The 20,530-nt window shown below is 37.1% G+C and overlaps 1 protein-coding gene across 1 annotated transcript in view; it reads left to right on the plus strand.

The window, feature by feature from the left end:
• The window catches only part of CFTR (CF transmembrane conductance regulator), a 196,137-nt gene that overhangs the window by 33,262 nt on the left and 142,345 nt on the right, over positions 1 to 20,530 (plus strand). The window contains exons 3-5 of the mRNA XM_060020786.1: positions 41 to 149; positions 16,049 to 16,264; positions 19,722 to 19,811. Coding sequence (XP_059876769.1) covers positions 41 to 149; positions 16,049 to 16,264; positions 19,722 to 19,811 — 415 coding nt within the window. The remainder of the gene's footprint in view (positions 1 to 40; positions 150 to 16,048; positions 16,265 to 19,721; positions 19,812 to 20,530) is intronic.

Below are 20,530 nucleotides of genomic sequence, written 5' to 3' on the forward strand. Positions count from 1 at the left end.
CACATGCAACTTACTGATCCCACTTTGTATTCTTTTGCAGAGAATGGGATAGAGAACTGGCCTCAAAGAAAAATCCCAAACTCATTAATGCCCTTCGGCGATGCTTTTTCTGGAGATTTATGTTCTATGGAATCATATTATATTTAGGGGTAAGGATCTCATCTGTAAGTTCATTATGGGTAAAATAATTATATTCATTTTTATTTATTTATTTATTTATGGCTTTGTTGGGTCTTCATTGCTGCACGTGGGCTTTCTCTAGTTGCGGCGAACAGGGGCCACTCTTTGTTGCAGTGCGTGGGCTCTAGGTGCATAGGCTTCAGTAGCTGTGGCACGTGGGCTCAGTAGTAGTGGCTCATGGGCTCTGGAGCGCAGGCTCAGTAGTTGTGACGCATGGGCTTAGTTGCTCCGTGGCATGTGGGATCTTCCTGGACCAAGGCTCAAACCCGTGTCCCCTGCATTGGCAGGCGGATTCTTAACCACTGCATCACCAGGGAAGTCCCTATATTCATTTTTATGATTATAGAAGGATTAGGGTAATCTGATACACAGGTAAAAGGCTAACTCTGAAACCACTAAAACTCTAGTGGAGACAAGTAAAAAATGCATTGGAACTAGGATGTCCTGGAACACAGGTGGCCATTTATAATTCCAAATGGGTTCAGTAAAATAAATTTCTTTTAAAAAGTTATTTTCTGTTATGATCCCAAATCACATTATATTACTGGTATATGAGATTGCTGATGATTTTATTTTCCTGTATTCAACAGGAGAAAGTCAGGAGACAATGTCAGGAGGAGAATTAGGTAAAATTCAGCAATTACATATATGAGTATTTGTAATATTTTGAAATCATATCTGCATGATGAATTGTTTCAAGAAAAAATAGCAAAAATTAAAAATATGGCAGTGAGGTACTCCTGCAGTATGTTTTCTTAGTCTCCTATGTCTTCCTCATTGTGAAGAGAGCTCAATGCGTGAAGATCCCAGGCTTTATGGTGTTTAAGTGCAGTCTGGGATGTTCCCCAGCTGTTGTCAAATATGACTCTGATCCATTATTTTTTACCTCACCAGACCATTATTCGGAATCCTTGACTGTAACCTGTAAAACTGATGGCAAGTTGAAAACTTACTTAGTCTTCAAGTAAAGGCTGTGCACAATATTTGCTTTGGGAGGTTAGGTACCAGTTGAATGGATTTGTGTTGTAATTATACTGGTCTTCATGCCTTTGGGAGTGAGGGTTGCCATAGTGTCTCCCGAAGAGATGCCATGCAAGTTGCATTGCTTTAAGAACCTGTACTTAATACACAGCAAATAAATACATTTACACATTTATTTTGACAAAGATGACCACATTTAGGTCCCCAGTGTTTTGTAATGCTCTTGATTACCTCCTGGGAGAAATGCTCTGGCTTTTGAAATTATCTATTGATGTCCATCTATCTGTCTGTCTATCTATCTGTCTATTTATCTATCTATCTATCTCTGTAGAAACCTGCAGCAGTTTGGGGGTGAAAATATTTTATCTGTAAATATGAATAAGGTAGCTGAAGAATTAACTATCTTTTAAGATATCTTTCAGGTGATTTTTCTTAATGAGAGCACCTAGAGCTTTGGGAAACAATTTTTTAAAATTTTTATTTATTTATTTTATTTTATTTAATTTTTCGCTGCGTTGGGTCTTCGTTGCTGTACACGGGCTTTCTCTAGCTGTGGCGAACGGGGACTACTCTTCGTTGCGGTGCGCGGGCCTCTCATTACGGTGGCTTCTCTTGTTGCGGAGCACGGGCTCTAGGCGCGTGGGTGTCAGTAGTTGTGGCACATGTACTTAGTTGCTCCATGGCATGTGGGATCTTCCTAGACCAGGGATCGAACCCGTGTCCCCTGCATTTGCAGGCGGATTCTTAACCACTGCATCAACCAGGGAAGTCCCAGTTTGGGGGAAAAATTTTATCCATAGCTCTGGCTCCATTTGACTTAATTTTTTAAAATGTTTTGTTGTTTGCCTTAATGAGTATACTCTCTGCATTTGTATCAGTGTATAGAAGTACAGTTTACTCTGCCCATAGCATATAAGAATACAACATTCTTTTTTTAAAAAATATATGTTCAGCACTGAGTTATTTTTCTAGTATTGTACTAATATAGCCACTAATCTATGTCACCCATTTTATTTATTTATTTATCTGGCTGTGTTGGGTGTTCGTTGCTGCACGTGGGCTTTCTCTAGTTGCCGTGAGAGGGGGCTACTCTTCGTTGCGATGTGTGGGCTTCTCATTGCGGTGGCTTCTCTTGTTGCAGAGCACGGGCTCTAGACATGCGGGCTTCAGTACTTGCGGCTCACGAGCTGTAGAGCACAGGCTCGGTAGTTGTGGTGCATGGGCTTAGTTGCTCCCCGGCATGTGGGATCTTCCCGGTCCAGGGATCGAACCTGTGTCCCCTGCACTGGCAGGCGGATTCTTAACCACTGCGCCACCAGGGAAGTCCCGAGAATGCAACATTCTTAATAGGTCATCCTTGGATTGAAGTGAATGATATTTCAAATAATTGTTATGTCATAACTAAGATTGTATAGAAACTCAAAATTTTCTCTTCATGTTCTCCATCACATGCTGCTTCCATTGGTTAACATAAGCACAACTGAGTAGAAGCTGGGAGAGAGGCTGAATTCTTAAGTCCCTTTTATGCTCAGCCTGACTTGTGAGATAATTTATTCCTCTAGATTCCACCAGCAGAGAAGTTTCATGTGAACCAAAGCAGTCACCTAAACATGAAAATTTAGATGATACATGAACATATTTATAAAATTTATTTTTGGTCTGGTATACACAGATCAAAAAATAAACAAAATATAGTTTAATATTTATTGAGTACCTAATCTGTTCCAGGTTCAGCATTAAGCCCTTTTATACAGATTATTTTAGGTCATTCTCCTAGCAACTCCATGGAGCAGACATTAGTATCTCAAATACATAGAAAAGGAAATTGAGATGCAGGAAAATAAGTAACTTTTCCAACGTTACGCATGTGGTAAATTTGAGTGATAGCCAGGTCTCTTTGGTTCCAAAACCTATGACCCTTGCATTAGATCAGATTATAATTGCTATGTAACTATATTTGTAATGATTGTATGTGGGTACTCAATAGAATGGTGACAGTAGTAATCAGTCTTGGGTCTGCTGAGCTTCTTTGCCATCTGCTCAGGAGATATAGGTTAAAAGCTTGAATGTTGAAGATTCTCCCAGGGTCACCTCAGGGGCAAATCTGAAGAAAGTTCAGAGCAGGTGGCAGGACAGGAGAACCAACTGGACTCTTCCCACTTATACTTGGGAAGGAACTGTGTGGAATCCACCCAAGAGCCAGCAGTGCTAAGAGTCAAACATATAGAAAAAATTAAGGGTAGAAGAATGGAGTGGGTGTGGAGAAGGACTAACTTATTCTTAAACTTCTCAAGCTTAAAAATATCCCAGCAAAAGGAATCTTAAAGCCTTTCTTGGTGTATTAATTACCCAGGCGTGGGATTGAGGGGACTGAGTGGTGGTCCTGATCTAAGCTGAGCCCAGGGCCACTGGTCTGGAACTGACAGCATGTTTAAAGGGCAAAGTTGATTTCCATCAGCTCAACTTCTACTGATAACCAGCAGAAAATGGGTGAGGAAAAGAACCGATGGGGAAAGCAGCTGAAATGTGTATGGTGAGAAGGCATGGAGAGGAAATTAACATTGGCAATGGCACAGGTGTGGTGAGGCTGTGGGTTTCTCACCCTTGTCACAGAGTAAAGGCTTCACGGCCTCACTGTGCAGTTTTAAGTGGTAAAAACGTTGAAAACTGGGGCTAAGTCTTTAAGAACTTATATGGTGGTCATTAAGATGAGTGTAAGCTTTTCAGAGCATCTGATCTCTCTACCTCATCCTTTCTGTCTGTTACAGGAAGAAAAGAAGGGGAGAAAATTTCACTGTTATAATAAGACCTCTATTCTTTTAAACAACTTATACCAATGCCTTAGTATTTATTGTATTTTTTCTGGGGAGTTCTTCTTTCTTCTGTGTGTGTCATCTTGGTAATGTTTTAATTTCCATTAAATGAGCAGGGATTCTTGAAGTTGCTATAACACTACTCTTGGTAAAAGGTGGACATATTTCAAGATATCCTGTGTGTTCTTAATCCCTCTAAACCAGGATCATTGTGGTATAAAGAATATTTGATTGGTTTCAGGACTGATAGAAAAAGTACTATAAGATATGCTGTTGGGACTTTCCTGGCAGTCCAGTGGTTAAAACTCCGAGCTTCCACTGCAGTGGGCACGGGTTTGATCCCTGGTCAGGGAACTAAGATCCCACATGCCATGCTGGTGTGGCCAAAAAAAAAAAAAAAAAGAAGCTGTTGACTGTGAAAGGTTAAGAGAAAAAGGAAATGCCATCATGAAAGAGTTTGTGTCTCTGCAGTACTGATGTAATTTTAAATCGTATTAGCTATGGCCTCTCATGATTAACTGTGTACTTGTTTTTTCTCCATTTGACTCAGCAGCCAGATATAACATTGCCTTTAACATTTAAGACTCCCAGCATAAAGGAAAAACTGGCCTTTGAAGAATTGTGTGTGCAAGTCAATTAAGGACAGTCAGAGGGAAGCCAAGGGAAGGGAGTCCTGTAGGCAGATTACTGAGAGAATATGGTTATCACAATACTTTTATTATGATCAGAAATTTACAAGCATTCACTCAAATATATTCTTGACTCCTAGGCAGCTCTGGGCATATTTCCATCATCAAATTGAGATAAATGTCAGTGCAACTTGAGTCAAACTACTTTTATTATTTAAATTTCTTAAACTCCAAGAAGTTTAAAGTCATAAAGAAGTCTTAGGACTTAGGCTGTTAGAGTTTTCAAGTCCCACAGTCTCTCTTGCAAAAGATCTTTGTCCCTTATGTTTTGACAGACACGTTGGGTAGGTGTTGAATTTAAGCATACTGCTAACTAAGAGAGTGTTTTGGGGAATTCTGCACACAGGTAGTCTCTGGCTTAGGCACTTTGACTTACTTTTGTCCCTTTCACCTAAGGTCACCTACCTCCAGCAAATTTTCTAGATGCCTGTCATGAAGACCTCTTTTCTCAGCTTCCTCTCACATCCCCCCATATCTAGCTGCTTCTCTAACCCCAGCAGGGACTTGAATGCTACACTGCCTACACTCACCCTACATCCTGAATATTTCTACCCTCTACTAGAACCCCCATCCATAACACACATGCTGTACTTCCTGTACTCCCCACAGTGTACTACCCAGTTCCTGTGTCCAGGTTTGGAAAATCATGGGGTTTAGATTTCTTTGAAACAGAGAATTTTTACTTTAGAGTAACCAGCAGCCCAACCCCAGATAATGTGACTTAATTGGTCTGGGATGAGCTCGGGGCTAAAGTTCCCCGGGTGATTCTGACTGAGGTAGACAAGCAGGAACGTTATCACTGAATGCATCTGAATTTCGCTAGAATCTAAGGTGAGGGTATTAGGGGGTGGTACACGTGGAATTTTTTAGTTTGATTTTTTAAAAATGATAATATCAAAAAAATTTTAGACAAAAAAATAAATTTTAATGACAGAAGGACAGTGTTTCTCAAACTTTTATATGCATATCAACCACTTCCCCCTCCCATCTGGCTAAAATGCAGATTTTGGGTGGAACCTGAGATTCTGCATTTCTAAAAGCTCCCTGGTGAAGATCCTGTTTGCCCTAGCACCATGCTTTGAGTAGCAAGGATTTACAGGGTCATGAAAGAAGAGAAAGCCTAGTTAGAAGTTACAGTTATTGTGAAAAGAGAAGTAGGTGGACTAATCATGGTCAAAGAGCCCCTGAATAGAAGTGACAAGAATCCCACTGAGATTAAATGTGGCTGAGGGTTTACTGCAGTGTCCCAACGTTAACTGTTAACTTTCTGTATCTTCCTCCGGCACTCTCTCTCAAGACTCTGCTGGAGAGAAGTAGATCGATGACTGTGTGCATGGAGAGGGCAAAGGTATAGCTAGGAGGGACTATGTTTCTCTTCCAAGACTGCAAGGAGGAGACGATCCATCTCTTTCTGTAAAAACATTGTTATGCAGGTTGGTTAGGCTTTTACAGTACTATTGAACACAGAGGTGCTCCAAGAGCATTTACCATTATATGTGCTTTTGAAGGCGAACCTAGGAATCCAACACCATGTCTGGTAGGATATTGTATCTAGGGCAAAATGCGTCTGTTCTCACGTGTGAAATTTTAGAACAAAATCGATTTGTAAGTTAGGAATTGTCTGTGATCTTGTACTTTCAACTTAAACTAGATATGAGGGGGCCCAGTTTCCTCATTCTTGGTGTGAACATGGTGCCTCTTTACTTCTTGTAGTTAACCAGTATCCTATGGTGACTAATGAGTGTGATGTGGTGAAAGTGTATAGTTTCTATGATCCCTTCTACCTTTTAAACTATGTGTCTATGATACGGGTCCTAGAGAAATGGCTTTATCTTAAATTACAGTGATATTAAATTGTAACTTTATTTGGTAGGTTGATACTGAACTAGTCACAATGCTTGAACTGATCAACTGCCAGGTCATATTATATCACTGTCTTTTCTATTTAAGGTTATGAATAAAATGGGGGGCTCTGGAGTCAAACTATCTGGTTCAAATCCTAGTTTTACCACTTGCTAGCTGTCTGATACTGGGAAAGTTATTTAAATTCTCTTTGTCTCAGTTTCTTTGATTGTAAGATGGAGACAATAATAGCACACATATTTCATAGAATTATTGTGAGAATTAAACAAGTTAAGCATGTAGAATAGATCCTGGTACATAGCAAGGGCTTTATGAATGTTACCTGTTACTGTATCATTAAATACAATCTCTACCTACCTTCACAAATACTCCTATTATTTGCATTTACTTGTTTCTCTATATATGCTATAAGCAAGTCTTAAAGTACCAATTTCGTTTTTATAGGGCACAGGAAAATATTTTGCTAATGTTTAAAAATGATACCTAGATTCTAAGCATCACTTCAGAAATTAAAATTATTTTAACGTGTCTTCCATTATTGCATTTTCTGGATTAAACCTACTTTTGCTGCTGTATCAGCAAGTCTAGGATCGTTTTCTTACAAAACATGAAGAATAGAGCTTAGATTTCTAGTGAAGACATTGCTGGTAATAGTTAATAAGTCAATGAACACTCAAAGGAAAATACCAAAAGCAAAACATTTTAAATTAGGCACTGAATCTAGAAACACGATTCAGGGTAGACAGATACTATAACAATATTTTTGAGATTCTGTTCTCGGTATGGCAGTGGTCCCCAACCTTTTTGGGACCAGGGACCAGTTTCGTGGAAGACAGTTTTTCCACAGACTGGGGGGAGGGGGGAAGGTTTCAGGATTATTCAAGTGCATTACATTTATTGTGCATTTTATTTCTATTATTATTACATTGTAATATATAATGAAATAATTATACAACTCACCATAATGCAGGATCAGTGGGAGACCTGAGCTTGTTTTCCTGCAACTAGATGGTCCCATCTGCGGGCAATGGGAGACAGTGACACCCGTGTGTTGCTTATGTCCAGTCTACTCCATAAGATGCAGCTTAATTGTCACTTGCCACGCACTGATAGGGTTTTGATATGAGTCTGTAAGCCATTGATTTATTATGGTCTCTGTGCAGTCAAACCTCTCTGCTAATGATAATCTGTATTTGCAGCCGCTGCCCAGTGCTAGCATCACCACATCAGCTCCACCTCAGATCATCAGGCATTAGATTCTCACAAGGAGCGTGCAACCTAGATGCCTCACATGTGTAGTTCACAGTAGGGTTCTTGCTCCGATGAGAATCTAATACCGCCGATAATCTGACAGGAGACGGAGCTCAAGAGGTAACGCGAGTGATGGGGAGCAGCTGTAAATACAGATGAAGCTTTGCTCACTCGCCTGCCATTCACCTCCTGCTGTGTGGCCTAGTTCTGGGGGTTGGAGACCCCTGTGGTATGGTATACATACATTTTTGTAAAAACTACGTACAGTTGGAGCATTGGATAGGTTTCATTTTCTATGCTGAATATGGAAAATTTTTTCATTTAGCCAATTGTATAAAGCCAAAAATTTCCAGAAGACTCTAGTGTATCAAGATAAACAAAAATTTGACACTCTTGTTTACCCTGTCAAAGGCAGAATCTTAAGCCTTTGCTTTGGTATATAAGCCAGTAGTTTTTGTATTTTATGATAAATTCTGGGTGTATGCCTGCATGTGTGTTTACTCTGTTCTATTTTTTTATATGCATGTTTTCTTTTTATCATTTATTTGTTGTCATAAGTATATTCTTTCATAATTATGAAAATAATCAGATAATGATTGATAAATTTGATGTTTATCTTTCCAATTTTTTCCCATGAGAATATATACTTAATGAAGGGAGGTGGATCATTACTTTACATGTGTTATAAATCTACTTCTCCTCTTAATGTTTTGTGAATGCCTTTTCATATCATTAGATATTTCTCTTCCTAATCATTTTAGTGTTTAATGACTCATGTGGCTGTACCATAGTTTATTAGTTCCTCATTGTTGAATATTTAGATAGCCTCCAATATTTTACTGTCATAAATAATTCTTCAATGCACATCTCTTTAAAAGCTAAATTTTAGTAGATTTTCCAGCTGCCTTCCAGAAAAGATGTATTAATTTACTTTCCTGATACTGAAGTATGAAATTCAGCCCTCATTAACAATACTTATTATCATTTAAAAAATGTTTCCAAATTGCTATGTGAAAAACAGTATATTATCATTTGTATTTGCATTACTTTTGGTTCCTAGTGAGTTTAAACTGTTTTTATGTATTATGCATATTTCTTGTGGGGTGCAAATTGCCTTTTCATATTCTTTGTCTATTTTTATTTTGGTGTGTTTGCTCTTTCTTATTGATCTATGAGAGACTATTTTCCTCAGCCTGTCATTTGTTTCTTTTTTTTTCCAAATTAAAAAAAAATTTTTTTTAACATCTTTATTGGGGTATAATTGCTTTACAATGGTGTGTTAGTTTCTGCTGTATAACAAAGTGAATCAGGTATATGTATACATATATATCCCCATGTCCCCTCCCTCTTGCATCTCCCTCCCACCCTCCCTATCCCACCCCTCTAGGTGGTCACAAAACACTGAACTGATCTCCCTGTGCCATACAGCTACTTCCCACTAGCTATCTATTTTACATATGGTAGTGTATATATGTCCCTGCCACTCTCTCACGTCGTCCCAGCTTACACTTCTCACTCCCCGTGTCCTCAAGTCCATTCTCTACGTCTGCATCTTTATTCCTGTCCTGCACCTAAGTTCATAAGAACTATTTTTTTTTAGATTCCATATATATGTGTTAGCATATGGTATTTGTTTTTCTCTTTCTGACTTAACTTCACTCCATATGACAGACTCTAGGTTCATCCACCTCACTACAAATAACTCAATTTCGTTTCTTTTTATGGCTAAGTAATATTCCATTGTATATATGTGCCACATCTTCTTTATCCATTCATCTGTTGATGGACACTTAGGTTGCTTCCAAGTCCTGGCTATTGTAAATAGAACTGCAATGAACATTGTGGTACATGGCCCTTTTTTTTTTTTTTTTTTTTTTTTTTTTGCGGTACGCGGGCCTCTCACTGTTGTGGCCTCTCCCGTCACGGGGGTGTGCTCCGGACGCACAGGCTCAGCGGCCATGGCTCACGGGCCTAGCCGCTCCGCGGCATGTGGGATCTTCCCGGACCGGGGCACGAACCCGTGTCCCCTGCATCGGCAGGCGGACTCTCAGCCACTGCGCCACCAGGGAAGCCCCATGACTCTTTTTGAATTACGGTTTTCTCAGGGTATATGCCCGGTAGTGAGATTGCTGGGTCATATGGTAGTTCTATTTTTAGTTTTTTAAGGAACCTCTGTACTGTTCTCCATAGTGGCTGTATCAATTTGCATTCCCACCAACAGTGCAAGAAGGTTCCCTTTTCTCCACACCCTCTCCAGCATTTATTGTTTGTAGATTTTTTGATGATGGCCATTCTGACCAGTATGAGGTGACTGTCATTTGTTTCTAGTGAGTTTTGTTAATTTTTTATTTTCTTGACAATCAGAAGTTTCAGTTTTAAAAAATTTGTTGCCAGTATCTATAGTTCTTTTTTGTTTTGTTTTCTGTTTCTGGCATTTGACATTTTAAAAAGTCCTTTCTACCCAAATATTGTGTAAACACATATCTATGTTTTTATTATTTCATCTTTTACATGTAACTATTGAATCCATTTGAATTTATTTGGATGTATGTATGAGATAGAAATCTAATTTTTAAAAAACGAATATCCAGTTTCTCCATTGCTTATTGCACTTCCTCCACTGAATTAAAATGCCATATTTTATTATATATAAAATTGCTACATGTACTTGGACCTGTTCTTGAACATTCCAGATAAGTCAGTCTATTTCTTTGTCATGCCACATACTAGTATAGCTGTATAATATAATTTAATATCCAGTAATGTAAACCTTTTCACACATTATTCTTATTCCTCAAATGTTTTTGATTAATCTCTCTTTTTTTTTTTCCAAATGAAATTTAGTATCATTTTATCCATTGATTCAACAAGTATCTGCTGAGTGGATATTCTGTGCTAGGTGTTGTGCATGATGTTGAGATTGTTGCATAAATTAAGACAGTTCCTGCTCTTGTGGTTCACATCCAAAAAATCCACTTGGAATTCTGATGAAGAGTGTATTAATCTTATAAAATAACTTGGAGGATAATGTAATCTTTGCAATATTCAGATTATTTTATGGAAAGTTTTAAAGTCTCTCCATTTATTTGACACTTAAGAAATAAGTCTTAGTAATTTTTTTTAGAATATATTTTAAGATATGTATATATTAATTATTGGTATTTACAAAGTATCTTTTGTATCGTTACTATAATTGGGATACTTATTTAATTGATTATTACACTTGGTATCTAGGAATCTATTTTCTTATTTTCTATTATTTCTATTTTCTTATTTCTGTATTTCTGGGATTAAGATATATAAAATATATTTAAAGCAAGTTGAGATGATGATGATGATGATGATGATTTTACTGACTACGCACAATAGAAAACAATGTAACCTTAGAAGTTCTTCAGTAATGATTCTTCCCGTATTAGAGGCAACTATGCTTTGGATTTGGAATTGTAATTTTTAAAGTAAAGTTATTTGGGGATTAATTAATTTAATGTAATTGCAAGCGTGAACTAAGTTTTTTATTTTCACCTGAACTTTCTTTCTTGGTCTGAATATCCAGCGGACATCCCCATCTCTAGAAACATCTGACTCTGTCCTAGGGGTGCAGGTAGAACAAAATGGTTAAAGGGTTCAGACTCATCTACAGTGACTTTAAATTCTGGTCTGGGGGATCCCATGGGAGACCAGATGTATTTCCCAGGAGGTATTTTCAGGCTTCCTAATTTTCCCCTGGGAGGCTGATCTAAATTGAGATTCATGATTATTCCCAGCAGGAATGTAGTCACTTGTGCTGTTCTCTAACCTGACCCCCTCTACCCACATGGCATTCTGAACTCATCCTATTCAGACCTGCATCCCTCTGAGTAGAAAACACCCATAGCAATGTCAGGATGTGTACCAGGACATTTGCCCAAGAATCCTCAGCCTCTGCCACAGGACGCCCCAGACTCAGATCATATAATCTGAGATATTAGCTCTGGAGGGGAACTTTAAGATAAGCTTGCTCCACCGCTCATTTTATCAGTGAGGAAACTGTCAAGAGAAGGGAAGTGACTAAGGTGACACAGAGTGTAGGTAACATGCTGGGATAAGAACTTGGGTTTCATGACTCTGAATTCAGTGTTCATTTCCCTGTCATGCTGACTTAAAGATTGGTATCAGCCTTCTTCCATTATCTAAGTGAACCCTTAATTTCATCTTGATTTGTGTCTAATTAAAATTTAATAAAATATTTTATCAAATTTTCAAGATAATTTACATTCCGACTCATTACATTCAAGCCTCAGTCTGCTTACACTATTTTATATGGTGGCAAATTGGGAAATTTCTTGTGTAACTGAAAATATACTGGCAACAGGGTTCACACAACTTTCACATATCAAGAATAGAGGACTGTGTTTGTCCCAGTCATTACAGGGATGATTTTTGTAAAGGACTGCACACATAGATTAAGCTGGGTATCAGTTACCATTGTTTTCCCTTCCAAATTATAAAATCAGGTGATGTCTGTAAATGCTTTCATTATAAATATTAGAGAACATGCTGCTTAAAACAGAGTAGGGGAAACTATAGGAGGGAGGGGTCTGGAGTGCTGATTTTGTCCTTGAATGTTGACAGTTCCATGTTGTGGTGAGGTTAATGTTGTTTTGCTGTTGGCAGATGGTCCAATTATTGGAATTCTCTCTACCAGAAATAAACTACATTTTTTTTTCTATGAACAGGTACCCTCCCACAGTAATACTACCAGTGTCATTGTGAAATAGCTGTTATTGTTCGAAGGATGAGTATGTCCTCTTTTGTTTGAGGCAAGAAACAACTAATTAATTCAGTTATGCAACCTGCAGAATAGGTGTCTGAATCAGATTGACACAATTTTATTTATTTTGTTATAAATCAAAATAAATTCAGCAAATGGGTCTATTGTGATAGAGGTGACAGGTTATGGAAAAAATATAATGGTGATACAATGGCAGGGACTTTAGTTCAGATTACTCAATAGGAGAAAACTTATGTAAGCCTGTACATTTTTAACTATAAAAATTCTGTGTACAGCTCAATTACTAAAATATTTCTCTTTTTCCTCAGAATGCTCCTTTTAGCATTCCATAGATAGGAGTTACTCCTTAGAAATACGTATTGTGGTCTTTATCAGTGGTTCTATATTTGATAATATCATCTATTAGGAGATTATATATATATATATATATATATATATATACAAGTTCTGGAAAAAGAAAGGTGATTATGTTAATTATGATATAAGCAGTTGGATTCATGAGAAGCAGTCACGGATCATAGTCTTCTGGTTATTGTCTTATAATGAACAAGAAATTATGTTTTATGTGGTATGCCTGGTAAACATCAAAGCTCCTTACTTACTCTCTGCTTTGTGGCCACACACAATATCTCCAGCATGGGTGGCACACATGAATCCAATGCCCTTGACTGCAACTTGAGAGCATTTTAGCCAAGTGCAAACCCACTATCAATGGAAAAGTAAATCAAAGTAGATGTGGCATTGACATTTGTCTATGAAGAACAGCATAATATTGAAAAATTCTAGGATAAAATATTGATCTAAAAATAATTTTGAGGATGAAATATTGCCACTATAAACATACTATAGAAAATTATATTTGTATTGCAGATATATTTATACATATAATTTAAAATCCAAGGTTTAACTGTACATTTTCCTAGTTTAAGGAGTTATTTTGAAATAAAATTATCTACTCTAGAGAAAGTTTGGCATGGATCTATAGAATTTAATGAAAACAGCGAGTGCAACACTTGCACAGATTGTAATAGTTTACGAATGGGAACAACCTATCTTCTCCAACATAGGGCAGTGGGGCAAATAGCCTGATTTATTCACAGGATGTCATGTTAAACAGCACTCAGAATAAATGAGGTAGATATACAAGTATCAATGGGACTAAATGTCAGAAACACAACTTTTAAGTTAAAAAAAAGTTGCAAGAAGCACAATATGATACCATTTATATAAAATTTAAAACCTCAAAAACAGTTCTATACATTCTAAAAATGGATACACGTGTAACAAAAGTACAAAGCATGCATAAAATTACACATGCCAACAAGCAGTAATTGTTCACTTATTTACTTTTTTTTTTTTTTTTTTTTTTTGCGGTACGCGGGCCTCTCACTGCTGTGACCTCTCCCGTTGCGGAGCACAGGCTCCGGACGCGCAGGCTCAGCGGCCATGGCTCACGGGCCCAGCCGCTCCGCGGCATGTGGGATCTTCCTGGACCGGGGCACGACCCCATGTACCCTGTATCGGCAGGCGGACTCTCAACCACTGTGCCACCAGGGAAGCCCCACTCATTTACTTTTTAAAAAACAAGTGCTGGCTAACACATATATATGGAATCTAAAAAAAAAAAAAAAAGTTCTGACGAACGTAGTAGGGGCAGGACAGGAATAAAGACGCAGACATAGAGAATGGACTTAAGGACATGGAGAGGGGGAAGGGTAATCTGGGAAGAAGTGAGAAAGTGGCATGGACATATATACACTACCAAATGTAAAACAGATAGCTAAGTGGAAAGCAGCCACATAGCCCAGGGAGGTCAGCTTGGTGCTCTGTGACCACCTAGAGGGGTGGGTTAGGGAGGGTGGGAGGGAGACACAAGAGGGAGGAGATATGGGGATATATATATATGTTTAACTGATTCACTTTGTTAAAAAGGAGAAATTAACACACCATTGTAAAGCAATTATATTCCAATAAAGATGTTAAAAAATATAAAATAAAGATGATATGAAGTTCCAAAAAAAAAGTGCTCTTCAGTTGATATTGGCCAACTGTAACATGGTATATCTGGGTAGGTAGTTAACGATTTTCTTTTCAGCACCTATCTGTTTGCTGAAATTCAAACTTATATTAAAATATGGCTGTGTGAGATGAGAGAACTCTAATATTCCATGTTTGTGATTAGTTTGTAAACTTTTTTTAAAACATTTGAATCTTTTCCTACATTCACATTCTTGGTCTACACAGTTAATTTGAAATGAGGTACTGAATACCAGGTATAGAGTGAGCAGCTACCCAAAGCTAGTGGTCAATCAATGATGGTGCTATAGCTTAGGATTCCTTGTGGGGATGAAGTTGCTATAAGAAAGCATTTTCATTTATTGAGAATGAGAGGGCTGGTGGGATTGGACACTGAGGTTTAGAAAAGACATAGTAGAAAATGGAAAAAAAAAAAAGCAAATTATGGGCTGCCAGAAAGTAATGCTGAGCAATACTGGGGGAAGGGGCAGTCTGGCTTGAAAATATACATTTGAAATGGAATCAATTAGCATAATATTATTTCCCAGAAGGGTTTAGCCTCAGATCCCCATTTCACTAGGCCATCATAAAACAAAATGACAGGATTACATATCTTTCTCTTTCGAAGGCAAATTAGCAAGATGGTTAAGACTTAGACCTTCTGCGTTCAAATCCATGTGTTCAGATCTATTCTTATATATTCAGGCAAAATGGTAATGAATTTGATGAACAATTTGATTTAGTGATGAATGGAAAGTCTGATGAGGAAGATTTGGAAAATACAACTTTGGTCTTCCCTTGTTAACTCATAGGCCTTTGAGGACTTGATGAAATGTTGGAAACTGGCCTGAGACTGCAGTCTTCTGTCACACTTTTTTCCTAAAATCCCCACCTATCCCAGACTGTGAAGGGTGTGGCACTGGGCTTTAAATACCACCTGTGCCTTTATACTCCTCCCTCCTGTTGCCAGTTCCCCTTTATGTGGTTGCCTCAAGAAACTGTTCATTTTGGTAATAATTCCATCGCTCAAAGTGTTTTTGAAAGTTCTATTTTGAAATCACGTCAAATCACTTGGGCTCTTTGGCCTCAGTTTCTTCATCTGCAATGTGAAAATATTAATGCTTACTCTGACTCCTAAAGTTGTCATAAAAATCAAATGAAAAATATTTTATGAATTGTTAAGTGCTATTTAGATGTTACCAATTAACACACTATTTCAGAAATTACACCTTTGCTTTATGGCCGCTCTTCACTTTTTAGTAAAGAATACCTCATACATAAACGTCTCCAAGTGACTTTTGCTGTAACCTAAAATAAAATGTTATTTCAAAGTATAAAGATATTACAAAGGACATCAAGAGTTTCATGTGTGGCATGGCTCTCTTTCATCTCCTGTAAAGATGAAACTACTTGTGTTGAAATTATGAGGGCATTTTATGAAAGAAAAATAAAATTTCATTTCTGTTTTCCATCTTCTGCAGGAAGTCACCAAAGCAGTACAGCCTCTCTTACTGGGAAGAATCATTGCTTCCTATGATCCAGATAACAAGGTAGAACGCGCCATTGCGATTTACCTAGGCATAGGCTTATGCCTTCTCTTTATCGTGAGGATGCTGCTCCTTCACCCAGCCATTTTTGGCCTCCATCGCATTGGAATGCAGATGAGAATAGCTATGTTTAGTTTGATTTATAAGAAGGTAATACTTTCTTGCACAGTCTCCATGCTACGTGTTAGTGGCATCATGTTTTAAATACCATGCTGATACAATTAAGGGCTAAATGCTGAAATCAGTTTTGTATACCTTGAAATAAATGGCAGCAATAATGAATATTTCTAATTTTCGCTGATAATTCACTTTACTTCAACTAATAATTATTGAGTGCCTTCTATAAACTGCCTATATTTTAGATTTCTTTTTTTTTTCACTAGTCATATACCAGTTTTTGGAATCCATGGCTCCCCATTGAAATGATTCTTACTATCTGCATAAAAGTCATTGACAAAATATCATCTTATGGTAAAATGCCATGTATATTTATGTTCAATAACAAGAAATTGTTAACAATAACCCAAGCAATAGAAATTTCTACCTTAACTAGTTGTGACACAGTGGTGGTATCCACTGCCTTATTTTTATTTTTTTTGCGCTACACGGGACTCTGACTGCTGCGGCCTCTCCTGTTGCGGAGCACAGGCTCCAGACGCGCAGGCTCAGCGGCCATGGCTCACGGGCCCAGCCGCTCCACGACATGTGGGATCTTCCCGGACCGGGGCATGAACCCGTGTCCCCTGCATCGGCAGGCGGACTCTCAACCACTGCGCCACCAGGGAAGCCCCCACTGCCTTATTTTGAGTTAGATTTTTGTCATCCTAAGTTCTGCAAGTTAAAAATTTTTAGAATAGCACATGCATGGCAACCATAAGAACCTTCTCTGCTTTTCTGTATGCATTGTCCAGTTAAGAGCCCAAGTTGCTGAAGCGTGCTTTGGATGAATTCAGATTAAGACTTCCTTATCTTACAAACACAATTTAAGGTCATCTCAGTGACATGTGCTTTCACCAGCCTGATTCATGTGTGACCCTTTGATCTACCAAGTGATTATAGAAACCTGTTTGGTTGAATCATTTGGGTATTGCTTTACCCTTCTCTTTTTTCTTTCCCCAATGTAAAAACTTTATATACTTGGCTTATAAGGGACATGGACCTGAAATTCCCTCTAGCAAATAACCCATAACACTTCCATAATATACATGCAAGATCGGTGTTGTTGTAAAACCTTGATAGCCATACTTTATTGTTCAAAAAAGCCGTTTGTGGAGGCACAAGGGAAAAACCGACTCTGCAGTTTAATCAAATCACCTGAACCACAGTCTCATCAGTTCACAAGTACCAGGAAAGCATGGGTGATAAATCAATAAAAATTTTATCTTGATCCAGAAATTATATGTAAGTGAAGAAATTATTAGGTATTATTTGGAGGGTAGAATTTACACAGAATGCATATCAAAGGAAGTTGAATCCAGTTTAAAAATACTTATAAAAGTGATTTTATCATAATGATAACTAATAGCTAAGGATGTACATGACAAGCTTCTAAGTGATTTTTAGGTATATCATTTCATTTGACCAAAACTCCATATGGTAGAAACTATTATCCCTATTTTATGGATAAAATATTTTGAGAAGCTAAGACCTAAAAGGTATAAAACATTGTGCAAGAACTGCTTCAAAATTTCTAAAATGGGTAAGTCACAATCCTTGAAGTGGAGGGTTTTCCAACTATTAGAGAACATAAAATAAGTACTGAAATAATATAACAAGTCAAATTGTGTTACATAGGCAGAGAGAAACATGAAGTGCTCTGGGCTAAGGGGAGGGGAGATCAAAGAAGGAGCAGGTTAGTTTGTGAATAAGTTCATATATAATGTTTGGCACAAATACAGCGATATATGTGCTTTCAGACCCAGAATGCATTAATGAAAAGTTAGAAGTTGTGTCTGTCCTTTTTCAACATTGATTATCTGTGTTCTTACACATTTTCTTTACCCCTCTATCCACACCGATTGACCTGCATTAACATCATCACCAAAGAATACAAATTCATCTCCATGTGGCTGTGGTTTGGTCCCTAAAATAAACTGGTACCATATCTGACCAGTTTCATCCATGTGGCAGGCAGCCACTAATTCTTCCCACATTGTTCCAGATTTTGTAATAGAGCATAGTTTTCTTTGTTCCAAAATCTGTAACCATGATACATTCAAATTATATTTTAAATAATGAATCTAAATACAAACTAGATTGAGTTTGCCTGTGAATTTTAAGAAGATAAAGTTAACTAGAGTGAACAGATATTCACTGTTTATTGTGCACATAAACTCCATGTTAAGCCATGTGGAACCCATGTTAAGCCCAGTCTCAAGTTACCTGAGACTGAGTATGTTACCAAGTCATGTGTCATCCAGCTCAATGGATTCCCCCCAGCCCCTGCCCCATATTGCTCTAATAGCATTTTGGAATTAACTGCTTTATTCCTTATTCATCTGTGCTTATCTAAATGCTATTCATTATTACACACCCATCTTAAAATTCAACCTCAATAAAATATTTGCAGATTTATATAACCAGATATGGGAACTTTTTCTTAATCACCCTATTTTATTCTATCTACTCCCTTTAACTAATTTATCATATTTAGTTATGTATGTACTAGGTTATCTTGAGGCAAGAATTATGTTTAAGAAATCTTAACAATAATCCCTGAAGCCTTGAATATAGTGATTTGTGTCTACTAAGTGCTCAATACATATGTGAAGGATTCAGTTGAAGCAAATATTAGATAGGTACTCTTCAGTCAAAGCCATCTAATGGCAAATCAATTCTTATTAAATTTTATAGGCAAAGTATGACTGTGATCTTTCATAATAATAATTTATCTACATAAAAATTCTATTCTGTGTAGATGGATATATTTTTCTTTGTAAAATTTAAGAATTTTTTATTAATGTAATCTTTCACAAAATTATTAATGATTAAATTATTTGTAATATAATTTTATTGACTTTAACAGTAATTTTATTCAACACAATTACTATAAGATTGCATGAAAAATTTAAGGCCAAGATTTTATTAAAACAATTTTTTTTTATTGACGTATAGTTGGTTTACAATATTGTGTTAGTTTCAAGTATACAGCAAAGTGATACAGATATATATATATATTTTCAGTTCTTTTCCATTATAGGTTATTACAAGATATTGAATATAGTTCCCTGTAAGGCCAAGGTATTAATCTCAAATTTCACTGCCTTTGGTTCCATCTTTTATAAAAACAAAAAAAAACCCTCTACAGTATATAAATGAATATTTAAGTACAATGTTGTTCCCATTTTGGATTAGAAAAAATATTTACTCCTCTCTAGATACTGTAAAATAAAATAAGAAGAGGCATGCCAGTGTAATATTTGTTGTAAAGAGAAATATTTATAAATCTGAGAAGACACTGAGTTAGATGAACATAAAATAATTTTCATTACCTTAACTTAAAAATGCGTGCATGGTTACCTAACTCCTCAGCTGTATTGTAACATTACTTATAAATATATTTGTCTATTGTTCATTGACAACATCTAACTTCCCATTTTCCTTTTAGACTTTGAAGCTGTCAAGCCGTGTTCTAGATAAAATAAGTATTGGACAACTTGTTAGTCTCCTTTCCAACAACGTGAACAAATTTGATGAAGTATGTACCTGCTGATTTAATCTTTTATGCATCTTTATTATAACTCATACAACCCCAAAGGTTTTCTGGGTCAGATAACAGTAATAAGTGGTTAAGTCATAAGCATCCCTACCTTCCCTATTTCTGAAAACTGAGAAGGCTCAGTTGTGTAGCAGAGTGCGATTTTGGGGTCTCACGGAACCACCCAACTCAAGGGCACCTCAGCTTGCTTTGTATTTATGAGGTTTTTTAAAAATTCAGTCCCTATCAGACCTTGTTTCCTTTTAATACTTTAAATCAGTTATTTACTTTGGCTGAGTATGATACTCTGAGCAATTCTTGCTCAGTGCTGTCTTCTGTCACAATAAAATTCAAGGTCCTTGAGGACAGATTGTTTTATTTACCTTTGTATTTCTAGTATTTTACATGGTGTCAAACCCTTAGCAGGTGCTAAATAAATTACTGTTGAATTGAGCATGCATGTATTCTGAATATATTGTCAGGTGATAGGGTTGTACAGTTGTGTAGATTGAACTTCTGAAGAGTCTTTTGTTCTCTCATGTTCTGTGTCATGGCTCTTGCTTTATCCACACAGAAGTAAGTTATTTAAAATAAATTCTTCAATCACCATGCAATTCCACTGGAAAAAGATCACAGTGACTTGAAGTTTGTTTGGGGGGAAATCCTATGCATAGAATGTTTAAGCACATTGCTACGTGTTCCATGTAGTGAATACCTAG

Source organism: Delphinus delphis, chromosome 9 (assembly GCF_949987515.2).
Source record: "Delphinus delphis chromosome 9, mDelDel1.2, whole genome shotgun sequence".
In the NCBI taxonomy this organism is placed as follows: Eukaryota; Metazoa; Chordata; class Mammalia; order Artiodactyla; family Delphinidae; genus Delphinus; species Delphinus delphis.